Source organism: Suncus etruscus, chromosome 15 (genome assembly GCF_024139225.1).
Source record: "Suncus etruscus isolate mSunEtr1 chromosome 15, mSunEtr1.pri.cur, whole genome shotgun sequence".
NCBI lineage: Eukaryota > Metazoa > Chordata > Mammalia > Eulipotyphla > Soricidae > Suncus > Suncus etruscus.
The window spans coordinates 76,391,197-76,403,670 of NC_064862.1; the positions used below are offsets into that span (position 1 = coordinate 76,391,197).

General features: G+C 49.5%; 1 protein-coding gene across 1 annotated transcript in view; it reads right to left on the reverse strand.

Moving 5' to 3' along the window:
* Positions 1-2,765: 2,765 nt before the first annotated feature.
* Positions 2,766-12,474, reverse strand: part of ARPC1A (actin related protein 2/3 complex subunit 1A) — a 30,910-nt gene continuing 21,201 nt past the window's right edge. The window contains exons 6-10 of the mRNA XM_049788664.1: positions 10,600-10,812; positions 9,223-9,298; positions 8,954-9,147; positions 4,283-4,373; positions 2,766-3,100 (exon numbers count right to left, since the gene is read on the reverse strand). Coding sequence (XP_049644621.1) covers positions 3,062-3,100; positions 4,283-4,373; positions 8,954-9,147; positions 9,223-9,298; positions 10,600-10,812 — 613 coding nt within the window. The 3' untranslated portion in view covers positions 2,766-3,061. The remainder of the gene's footprint in view (positions 3,101-4,282; positions 4,374-8,953; positions 9,148-9,222; positions 9,299-10,599; positions 10,813-12,474) is intronic.

Genomic DNA, 12,474 nt, shown 5'->3' on the forward strand with positions numbered 1-12,474 from the left:
AGCCACTTCCTCGTGGGCGGGGGCGGGGTCCTGGGAATGGGCGTGGTCTGGTGGGCGTGATTATGTCCTGGCCACGCCCCGCTCTCCATCCCGGGACTGTCTGGGCTTGAAGCCTCTAAGTCCAGGAGCCTGGCCAAAAAAAAAAAAAAAAAAAAGAGCCCGCCAAGATGGGGCTAGAGCGGGAAGGGCGTTTTTACCTTGCACGCAGCCGACCCCGACCCGGTTCGCTCCTCAGCTTCCTAATAGGTACCCCAAGCCTGCCAGGAGTGATTTCTGAACTCAAAGCCAGATAGTAAACCCCTGAGTTCTGCTAGGTGTGGCCCCAAAAAAAAGAAAAAAAAGAAAAAAATCACCCACCGTATGGCCAGGGAAACTGAGGCCCAGCAAAGGAGCACCTCCAGGGCATGGTGGAACCCCGAGTCGGAGCTCGGGAACTGGAGATTAGGGCCCTACGTTCTACCCTGGTGACAGTGACTCAAGAGTGGACATCAGCATATTTGCTAAGCCTGCAGGGGAGGTGGAGGTGGGGATTGGGGCAGGTCAGTAGAGCTGTGCCCTCACTGCACAAGTTGGGTGCTGGACCTGTAACAAAGGGGCACAAGGTTGCCCTGGCCTGACCCACAGACTGTCCCATAGCTGAGTTATTTTCCCCCAGTCTCTTCTTTGCCCCCAAGTCCCCTTCATTCCATTAAGTCACTGGGTGTCCTGAGGTCTCGCCTCAATGGTCCTGGTGGGTGTAATTGGTGCCCCACTGGCAGATCACCAGAGTGAAACCCTACCCTTCTGTTCCCTCCCCATTGAGCATCAACAGATATGGGGCTCCACTAGACACAAATCTGGGGGCTGGACCCCTGTTAAGTCTTCCGGTGTGCTTGTCCCTCACTGCAGGAGCATGCTGTCACCAAGGCCCTCGCCACTAGAATCCTCCACAATGGCCTGGCACCAGTTCCAGTTACACCCCACGGTATGGTTGGGAGAATGGGGGCATTTGGAACACTGAACACAACCCATGGGAACCTTCCTGACTCCAAGATATAGGGAGGGATAGAGGGTTGGGGAGGCTGTTGTGGGGCTCCCATAGCTCAGCAGATCCAGGAGGTTCTCTGGTGAGAGGTGCACCCCAAAAAGGCAATGGGGTTCACATTTGAAATGTCTCCCCTGGAGAAAAGGATCAATAAACAGAGCGTGGTGTGTGTGTTGTGTGTGTGTGTGTGTGTGTGTGTGTGTGTGTGTGTGTGTGTGTGTGTGTGTGTGTAAGAGCTTGAGAGCTTTACAGTTCTCAGAAGAGCTTGAGAGCTTTCTCTTTCTTCCTGGAATCCTGGTGCCCTGGGACCAGCACTCCCACTCCCTTCCTGCCTTCTCAGATTTCTAAGGATCGAGTCACCCCCACTCCCACACTGACTCTCAGGGCAGCCACACTCCCACACTGACTCTCAGGGCAGCCTGGACACTCCAGGTTAGGAAGCTTCTGGAATCTTCCTTTCACCACAGCAGTGATAACTGCCTCCTGCTCCCAAGATGGCAGCCAAACTTGCAGCAATTGGACCCAAGACACTGGACAAGAATGAAGAAAGCTTTCACTGAGCGTGTGCCTACCACAGGGGCCCGTCATTCCCCCTCACTACATCAGGAATAGAGGAAAGAACTCCCTCACCTCCAAACTCAATCCCCAGGCCTGCTATGAAGACCCAAGTGCTAAGGGGCTGCACCCCCTTCCAAGTCATGGGCTGTGTCAGTTCCACTGAGATGTTCAGGTCTCAAATGCCTGAGAGGCAAGGAGGGCACCGCTGGCTTTATTCCGGCACTATACAGAAGTGAGCCATGACCAGAGGGCCAGTAGCTCAGCACTACTGGAGTGGCCCTCAAACCCCTCAATAAAAAGAAAGGGGTGTGTGCTTTCACCAGCTCTAATGACCAAAGATGGCGCAGAGAACAGAACTGGGTGTATGAGTCGAGGCTGATTTAATTGGGGTCCAGCACCCCAGCATGCCAGGTATTCGGTCACTGGACACTCACAGTGTAACTCATTGGCGTCTCTAGATCTCTGAGGTGGAACCTTCAGTCTAATTCTGGAAAGGGCCTATTCTGGGCATAAAGCAATGATGCAAAGGCATACCTTAAGGCAAGGCCCTCACACATGTCCTTGCTGTGTATCCAGGTAGCATGATTGTCCCTTCTGGCAGCAAGCAGGGCCAGACCTCAAAAGCTTGAGGCTGAGGCCAGAGTGATAGCATAGTGGTAGAGCATTTGCCTTGCATGTGGTTGACCCAGAACGAACCCAGGCTTGGTCCCCGGCACCTGATATGGTCACCCGAGCCTGCCAGGAGCAATTTCTGAGCACAGAGCCAGGAATAACCTCTGAGTGCCTCTGGGTGAGGCCCTCCCCACCAAAAAAAAAAAAAGCTTGAGGCTACAGGAGCCACGTTTCTCAGTAGCCTCACAAGCAAACAGACAGTCCAGGTCCACTGCAATGCTGCTGGTAGCAGCTTCCACTCAGGCTCCACTTTTGGTTAGGCTAGTTTGGCTCTTTGGCTCACATCAAATAGCGCTCAGAGTTGACTCCCAGCTCTGTGCTTGGGGTTGTTCCTGGAAGTGCTGAGAGACCCCTGAGGACTGGGACTGAGTCCAGGCCTCAGCATGCAAAGCAAATATCCCTGCAGGTCACATCTCCCCGCTGGCCCATAAGCGCTTGTCAAACTACAAGGATTGAACAAACTATAAGGATTCACATGGATCCACACTATGGAAACAGAACCCAAACCATATTCAGGTGTTTGTTTGTTTTTTTTTTTATTTTTAGTAGATTTTACAGACTTTCTTACCCTTTCCTTTAAGTTAGTGTGACACTTTTCATAATAAGAGAAGCTTTGGTCAAGAATGGAATGAAATGGCAAAAACAACAAATGAACAAAAACAATCCAAATCATTGCTGTTAAAAAAAAAAAACACAACACTTTCACCAGTGAAACTCAAACAAAAACACACAGGACTTGCGAGCAGCTTTATCAGCATCTCCTGGCAGCTGCTCTGGTGCAGAGGCCCATCCGCAGGGTCCTGCGCTTCACATTATCCGGAGGCCCTGGATCGAGGACTCTAAAGTCTGGAAAGTGGCAGCAAAAACAGCAACTGTTATCAAGAATCGTCATGGGTCTTTCCCCCATAGCATGACACTGAGCCCTCCTCCTGTATACCTTAAATTGCCCCCCTGTATCTATGACATGTTCTCTGAGACTTCCCAAGAGTCTAGTCATGGACTCACGCCCATCACTACCCAGGAGAGAAGGTCCAATGCAGTGCCAGCAAGGGTGCAATGGGGCACTCAGCATGGTCTCCCAGTGAAGGCAGGGGCCTATGCCCCAGGGTTGGAGGGGAAAAGCCCATCCCCAGATTGGCAATGCAGAAAGGAAAAGGTCTGGTCCAAAGGCACAAAGACAAGGCAAGGCAGTGGCTACCCTGGGCTGTCCTGGACCTTGGGGGAAGACAGTTTCTCCAGAGCCTTCTGGAGGCTTCCAGGATGGGGAACTAAGGTCACAGGCACACACAGCAAACACCCTCTCCTTATTCCGTGCCCTAGACCCTTTCAGTTGGAGCAGATAGAGTTCTCTGTGTCCCTACATCCTCGCTACAACTGGGGTTCACATCATCAGCACTGAGGCAGGGGTCTGGCTTCAGGCTGAACCCCACCTTCCGGCCTGGGATTTTTCAACAGTTCTGGACTAGTTTACCCTGAACTCCCACTACACCTCTGACTGTAGAGCTGAGCTGGGAGCCTGGCGAGAACACTACTGCCCAGGTGTCCCCTTTGCCCTGCAGTGCTAGTAGTCACTGTATCCCTCAATCGTCCCTCTTGCTCATGGAGCATCACCAGTTTTCTTGGCCCCTGCCCCCTCAAAATTAGTGCCGGTAGGCACCTCCTATTTATTAAATGGATTATGACAAAATATAAAACTGCATCTCAAAGGCCTGGGAGGTGGCTCACAGATCTGAAACACATGCTTTTCAAATGAGACCCAGGTTCAATCCTTGGCACTGCATGATTCCTGAGCATCACTGGGTAGCCTCCAACATTAAGGCATGTAGAATAGACCGGGAGCACTCCTAGACATGGGACCCCCAAAATAAAAACAATACCCTAAAGAAGAAACAACAGCCTCATTCCCTTCTCTAAGGCATGCTGGACTTGGCTCTGTGAGCTCAAACATGAGAAACATTTCTCTCATGGGGAGTTGAAGCACCGCCAGGTCTGCTCCAGGACAGACAGGGACCGCGGGAGGGCAAGTACCTTGAAATCCCAGATGGTCATGGCTCCATCAATGCCAGTAGTGCAAAATTTTCGACAGTCTTGCTTGTCCACCTCGTAAATAGACACTTGACTGAAATGAAGAGGGTGGAAAAAGGCCATGAGTGGGGTTTGGAGTGGAAATGACTGTCTCCTTCTCTAGCATCCACCCATCATAGACAGGCAAACACTCATGGTTCCGAGGACTGGGAAGCCCTGCCTGACATGGGAAGATAAGAACCAAGCAGACTGGAGGCAGGCACAGCAGGAGCCAACTGTGGGCAGTTCCACAGCAGAAGAAAAGAACTTTTAAAACCAGAGGCATAGTAAAGCATGACTGAAAACATATAAAAACACGACTCCCAAATCATCCCCAAGATAGCAGGGGCCTCTCTACCAAGTGCTCAGTTTTCTGCACAGTTCCTGAATCATTCTAAATGTCATCAACAGTCAGGCAACCAAGCAACCGAGGGGAAGAGAGAAACAGGACAACTCAGTCTTACTGACCAAACTTAAAAAAAAAAAAAAAAAAAAAATCACCCTTGACCCCAGAGTATAGCGAGGAGAAGGAAAAAAGCTGAATGGAAGAGAAAAACACAAATATGAAAGGATGGAGGCGGAGGCCAGAAAGATAGCATGGAGGTAAGGCATTTGCCTTTCATGTAAAAGGTCATTGGTTTGAATCCTGGCATCCCATATAGTCCCCCGAGCCTGCCAGGAGCGATTTCTGAGCATGGAGCCAGGAGTGACCCCTGAGCACTGCCGAGTGTGACCCAAAAAACAAAAGAAAGGATGGAGGCAAGGGGTCAAGTGGTCTCAGGTGCATTGGTAGTGTTAAAATAAAAAGGACAGAACTAAATATCCAAGCCAAAGGCAACAACAATAGAATCAAGAGATCCAAACAATCTAAACTTAAAATTGGCCTGTTTACTGGCAGGCAAGGTGGGCAAGGGAGATGTATTTGGGTTCTACATTGGTGGAAGGAGGGGACACTGGTTTTGGGATTGGCCCTGATTCACTGTATGTCTGAAATCTAACTCTGATGGACTTTGTAAATCAAATGGTTTCAGTAAAAAAAAAAAAAAAATCAGGGGCCGGAGAGATAGCACAGCAGTAAGGCGCTTGCCTTAGATGCAGAAGGACGGTGGTTGGAATCCCGGCATTCCATATGGTCCCCCGAGCCTGCAGGGAGCGATTTCGGAGCATAGAGCCAGGAGTAACCCCTGAGCGCTGCCGGGTGTGACCCAAAAACCAAAAACCAAAACCAAAACAAACAAACAAAAAAAAAGAATCAATTGTACAGCCCAGACAATGTTTTCTTTCTTGAGAATGTTTAGAACTTAGGTGTCTAGGGAAAGGGTTAGGTAAAACATCCCTGGGGTGTAGGCTGGCCTGGACAATTTTCAATGGTTGAAAGAGAACCAAGAAGCTTCACTTCACAACACGAGACATATCTGAGATGCAAACTCCTGGCTGTCATTTTAAGGGAACACGCCTCATTCTTCTTGGCAGGTAGGGCCCAGGCTTGCATTCCTGACCCCAAGGTTTGGCTGACTCTTGGGTACATCCTCTGAGCCACAGAAAAGATAGCTGACAATTAGCTCGAGGGCAGAAAGCTAAGTGAAAAAAGGCAAGTGTGCTCATCCACAACCATCTATTTCAGCTTTGTTTTGGGGCCACACCCAGTGCTGCTCAGTGCTTACTCCTGGCTCTGCACTCAGGGATCACTCCTGGCAGGATTCAGAGGACCATATCGAGTGCTCTTGATTGAACCTGAGTAAGCTGCTTATAGGGCAAATACACTACCTTCTGTACTATTGCTCAGATCCAGAGATCTATTTGTTTTTGTTTCTTTTTTTTTTTGAGGTGGGGTTCACACATGGCTCAGAGGTTATTCTTGACACTCTCCCTTAAGGAATTTCCCCATGGCAGTGCACAGGGGACCATCTGGGATGCTGGAAATGAGCCTAGGTTAGCCATAAGCAAGACAAATACCCCATCTCCTGTACTATCTCTCCAGTCCCAAGGATCTATTTTTGAGTGGGGGGGTTGGGTCACACCCAGTGGTTTACAGGGGTTCCTGGCTCTGCACTCAGAAATCACTCCTGGCAGGCTCAGGGGGACCATATGGGATGCCACGAATTGAATTGGTGTTCATCTGAGTTGACCTCGTGCAAGGCAACCTCCCTACCACTATGCTATCACTCTGGCCCCTCCTCCCATTTTACTCTTAACCTACAAGTTTCCCAGTGCCAAAGAGAGTGACTTTCTCCTTCACAAAGTCTGCAAAGAGCTGAAAGTGAACTCAGAAGTCATCAAAACAGAAAACATGGAATGTGATCTTTCTGCTATGCCTCCAGCTGCTGCATTTCCATAGCATTAGCACATCCAACTGACTTGCCCTCACCAGAGTCAGTGAAAGGCACAGAGGGAGGCTGGGGTATGGTACTCAGTCAGTGGCAGTGAGGCCCTAGGCTCAATACCCAGCACAAAAAAAGGAAAAGAACAAAGAGAAAAGCACAACCTGCATGTGATCATGCCCCTCAGGAAAGCTGAGGCTTCCATATGCCCCCTGCTACTGTCACCACAAAAGTCTCTCCATAAAAGACCTAATCAGTAAGAGAAAACTCTATGGTAGCCAATTCTGAACACAATTAACAAAATTAAAAAAAAAAAAAAAAAAAAAAAAAAAGACCTTGGGCCTGAGAGATAGCATGGAGGTAAGGCGTTTGCCTTTCATACAGAATGTCATTGGTTCGAACCCCAGCATCCCATATGATCCCCAAGCCTGCCAGGAGTGGATTTCTGAGCATGGAGCCAGGAGTAACTCCTGAGTGTGGTCAGGTATGACCCAAGGAAAAAAAAAAGACCTCCCCAAACCAAGACTATAATGCATTTCTCTACTAGCTTTAAAAATGTCTAGTTTTGAGCCCGGAGAGATAGTACAGCGGTGTTTGCCTTGCAAGCAGCCAATCCAGGACCAAAGGTGGTTGGTTCGAATCCCGGTGTCCCATATGGTCCCCTGTGCCTGCCAGGAACTATTTCTGAGCAGATAACCAGGAGTAACCCCTGAGCACCGCCGGGTGTGGCCCAAAAACAAAAACAAACAAACAAAAAAAATGTCTAGTTTTGGGGTCGGAGTGACAGCATGGAAGTAGAGCGTTTGCCTTGCATGCAGAAGGATGGTAGTTCGAATTCCAGCATCCCATATGGTCTCCTGAGCCTACAGGAGTGATTTTTGAGCATAGAGCCAGGAGTAACCCCTGAGCACTGCCAGATGTAACTCAAAAACCAAAAAAAAAAAAAAAAAAAAGTCTAGTTTTGCGGCCGGAGCAATAGTGCAGCGGTATGGCATTTGCCTTGCATGCAGCTGACCCAGGACTGACCTGGGTTCAATCCCCAGCATCCCATATGGTTCCCCAAGCCAGGAGTGAATTTCTGAGTGCATAGCCAGGAGTAACCCCTGAGCGTTACCAGGTGTGGCCCAAAAATCAAAACAAAAAAAAACAAAAAAAATCTAGGGGCCAGAAAGATAGCATGGAGGAAGGGTGTTTGCCTTGCATGCAGGCCAGTGGTTCGAATCCCGACATATAGTCCCCTGAGCCTGCCAGGAGCGATTTCTGAGCATAGAGCCAGGAGTAACCCCTGACCACTGCTGGGTGTGGACCAAAAACCAAAAAAAAAAAATCTTGTTTTGGGGACACAATTCTACTGTATAATTACAGAGGCCTAATGTAAAAATCACCAAGGGTCTTGGCTTAGATCAGGGGTCTCAAACTCGCGGCCCGCTGCAAACGGCCCTCCGTAAAACTTTTTGTGGCACTGCCCTAGAGGAATCTTTTTTTGTTTTGTTTTGTTTTAGTTGTTTGGGTCACACACCCCAATGTTCAAGGCTTACTACTGACTTTGCACTCAAGAATCACCCGGACTTTGCCTCCTGCGGCCCCCAGGTAAATTGAGTTTGAGACCTCTGGCTTAGATGCTACATGACTGTTTCTCTAATGACACTGACTTTCCTCTGTTTACATAATCTGAAGTATAGAGCTGACATCATAGCCTGGGTCACCTTTTTAATCCCACAGTGTTATGCCTGTCATTACCAGAGGACATGATAGGCTGCTGGAGAGATAGCACAGTAGTAGAGCATTTGCCTTGGACATGGCTAACCTGGGTTTGATCCCCGACATCCCATATGATCCCTCAAGCCTGCCAGGAGCAGAGCCTGAGTGCAGAGCCAGGAGTAACCCCTGAAGGCTGCCAGGTATGGCCCAAAAACAAAAACCAGGGGCCAGAGAGACAGCATAGCAGTAGGGTGCTTTTGCCTTGCACGCAGCTGGCCCAGAACCGATGGTAGTTCGAATCTTGACATCCCATATGGTCCCCTGTGCCTGACAGGAGTGACTTCTGAACACAGCCAGGTGTGACCAAAAACAAAAAAATAAAAAAAAACCAGAGGACATGATATTCGAGAGGGCCTACAGTTGCTATTCGTCAACTTTCAGAGAGAAGGTTCCTTAAAGAGATAGCCCACCCCAACTCCCAGTCCACAACAGGTCTCCACTGCTCATGAAGGGATGTGACCCTGCAAGCTACCCATGGGGGCTCGAGGGGGCACCTGGGTAAGCCCCACTCTTCACCCCAGGGCTGGCCTAACTGGGTAGTCCCAGCACCCACGTGATGCTGTTCTGGTGCAGCGTGTCCAGGGCAGTGTTGCGGTCTTCAGTCGTGGCCCTCTTGTCCATGTTGCGGAAGCGCTCCATGGCCGACAGGTTCCGCTGGATGCTCTGCTTCGGAATGTCCAGCTTGGAGACAAAGGTCAGGCTCCCACGGTCATCATAGTTGAAGAGCATGGGGCAGCAGTCGTGGCCCTGGAAGCAACACCCATCAGCAGGGCTGCAGTGCGTGTCCAGACAGGGGAGGGGACAACTGGAAGGGGAACTCACCGCAGCGACCACACTGTTCTCCGACACAAATGACACGCTCAGGAGGGGCAGGAACTCCGTCTTCAGAGTCGAAACCCTGAACACAAGGACACTGTTGGCCTGAGAGCAACCAGTGCACAGTTTCTTTATAGACACAGGGTGACAAAGGAGCCTTGTCTCTGCTGGGCGCCCCATGACCTGGGCTTTCAGGAATCTCAGGCATGAGAAGGCTCCAAGGCGGCTGCACAGCTGTGAGCCAGGCCACCCTCCAGCCCTTTACACCACCCATCCCTCTCCCACCCACACAGGACAAACTGGGTCGCAGTTCGGCCACCATGGAACCTCTACCCTCCACCTGCCCCCACCTCTCCTCCAGCTCTCCAGGGGGCTCTGTGGTCCCTGTGGCTGATGCTCAGCTTGGCTCTGCTCCCTTCCAAGAAGTTTCCGGACCAGCTTCTCCTTCCTTAGATCTCCTGGGCTCTTATGCCTGTGTCACTGACAGTCCAGGCTGCTCTTCCTCACACTCACTGGGCAAAGTGTGTTTATGGTGGTGTGTATATGTGGGGGGAGCCACACTTAAAAAAAAATCTTGTTTCCTCCCCCCCATAAAGCATTAGGAACCCCCAGAGGAAACACCACAAAAATGGCATGAAAAGCGCTCAGGGGACCATATGGGATGCTGGAGATTGAAACTAGATCAGCCTTGTGCAAGACAAGCTTCCTTCAGGCAATACCATCCCTCTAGCCCTGAGATCTAACTCTTTTTTTTGTTTTGTTTTTTGTTTTGTTTTGTTTTTTTGTTTTTGGTTTTTGGGCCACACCCGGCGGTGCTCAGGGATTACTCCTGGCTGTCTGCTCAGAAATAGCTCCTGGCAGGCACGGTCCCATATGGGACACCAGGATTCGAACCAACCACCTTTGGTCCTGGATCGGCTGCTTGCAAGGCAAACGCCGCTGTGCTATCTCTCCGGGCCCGAGATCTAACTCTTTATGCTTGAATGTGTGAGCCCTGGATTTCATTCCCATCACTGCTTCGAAACCCCTGAACCTGGAGGGAATAACTCACATGAACCACCAAGTGTGGCCCTGAAACAACAACAAATACAGGGAGGGGGTGTTAGAGGGAGAGTACAGTGGGTAAGTTGCTTGCCTTGCAAGCAGCAGACCTGGGTTTTATCTCTGGCACCATATATGGTCCCCTAAGCACCAGAGATAACCAGAGTTATCTGAGTCTGCTGGGTGTGGCCTCCAATCCAAAACCTGGACAATCTAAATGTGCCTGTAACAGAGGATGTTTCTTCCTTTAGGGGTTGGGGTATTATTTCAGAGAAGCACCCTTGGTAAGCTCAGTAATTTCCTCCCCACCAGTTCCCCACTCCACAAAGGCCCACCACTCACTGTATGCTTTTGGAGGCATCAGCAACAGACACAGTGCTGTCGTGGCTGACCCAGGCCAGGCGGCTCCCGCTGGCAGAGAAGCTAACCCCATGGACCCAGCCACCAGTGCCACTGCCGCCAAACTCCGACATCATCTGACCAAAAGGCATCTTGCTGCCCCAGGGAGTGCTGGCTGGCTTCTCATCCACTTCCTTTATGTAGGCAGAAAATACTCTGCAGTGAGAAGATGGGGAGAAAGAGGGAAGAAGGCAAAGGTATGCACATAGAAATAGGCCGTCAGCAGGGACTGCAGAAACTGAGCCACAAAATGTAAAACAAACAGGAGACAGGGCTGTGCCTCAAATGAGTGAGGCCCTGGGTTTGTTTATCTCCACCACTGCAAAATCATAACCAAAATCCATAGGATGAATTGAAGTTTGGCTACTCAAACCTCTGAAGATACAGAAACATTCCTGAAACTGCCTAGAGGTGAATCCAAGTTTGGTAAAGTCACAATCACCCTACAGGGTCATGTAAGTATAGTTCTAGGGGCCTGGCTCGAGAAGGAACAACACAAACCCTTCCTTCTCTCCTGCGAGCAAGCGGCTCTTGCACCTTTGCCTGCTGTGGACTCTTGTGAACACCCTCTCGTCTCTGCCTCCTCCACTGATATCCTGGGTACAGTATTTCTGGAGACAGGAAACAATGTGTCCATGGCACACCAGCAGCACTCAGTCAGGCCAGGAAAGAAGACAGACAGCTCTCAGCTACAGTCACAGCTGATGGCAGCTCCTTCCTGCTGCTGTCTGAATCTCAAATTCCATGAGGCTGGGAGTAAGGATATTTGTACCCAAAGGGGAAGCACAGAGAATCCAAACTGCCTGGAATCTAGGATTTTAGTTCCTCTAAGTCTCCAGTGCCATGTGTACTTTCTACCAGTTGCTCTTCCAAACACTTCTGAACAGACAGAGATAGGGCCAGCATAAGAGACTGGGGTGGTGGCCCAAAAAAAAAAAAAAAACCCAAACCCAAACCCAAACCCAAACCAATGCTCTGATTGTCCTTGGATATTTACTCCCAAACTGGCAAGAGCAGAGGCAGTTCTGGGAAAGGCGCAGCATAACAAAACCCAGGGCAGGGCAGAGAGTTGTTTGGCTTTCAATCCAGACCACAGTGAGGCCAAGAAAGGCGAGTGACTCTTCAGCTACCAGACCCAGACTATTGACGGAATAGACTCAGGCCCTATGATATATAAATCAGAGTAGATTATTTCTGGAAATTATGTTCACAAGAGAAATCCCACAGCCATTAATTCAGACATGGTTGAGAATCCTACTGGGCCAGTTAAATATATACCACTTTATCCCATCTTCCAGGGGAGTAAGAATGCCACTGGGAAATACATCCCAAATACAAAACTCTAAAATATGGGAAAAATCTACACACTAAACTGGTTCTTAAGCAGAAGAATCCATCTTTTTAGAGAGGTGACAGGCCACTGTTGTGTCCTCCTTCCCCACGGTCCAAACCCACACGCCTATTTAAAAATCAAACCATTCCAATTCCATAAGTATTTTTAGACATAAACCATTAACCTGTTTTTCTGGAAATTTCTCCGCAGAGCCTACCACAGGAAGACATGTTCCACCCCCGCATCACACTATGCCACAATCAGTGCAAAGCACTGTGTGCCTGTTTTTCTTTTGGCTAAGGAAAAAAAAAGTCTTCTTGACAAAAGAACAACTTGAAGCAATTGCACAGCACAATCCTTAAAGCTTAAATGTTTCTCCTCCCTTCATTTAGTTCCATCAGAAGCTAGAACCAAAACTGAAATTGTAGCATCATTTTGTAGAATCATAGCATCATGCATTGCCCAGCGGTTCTCCATGTTCACAT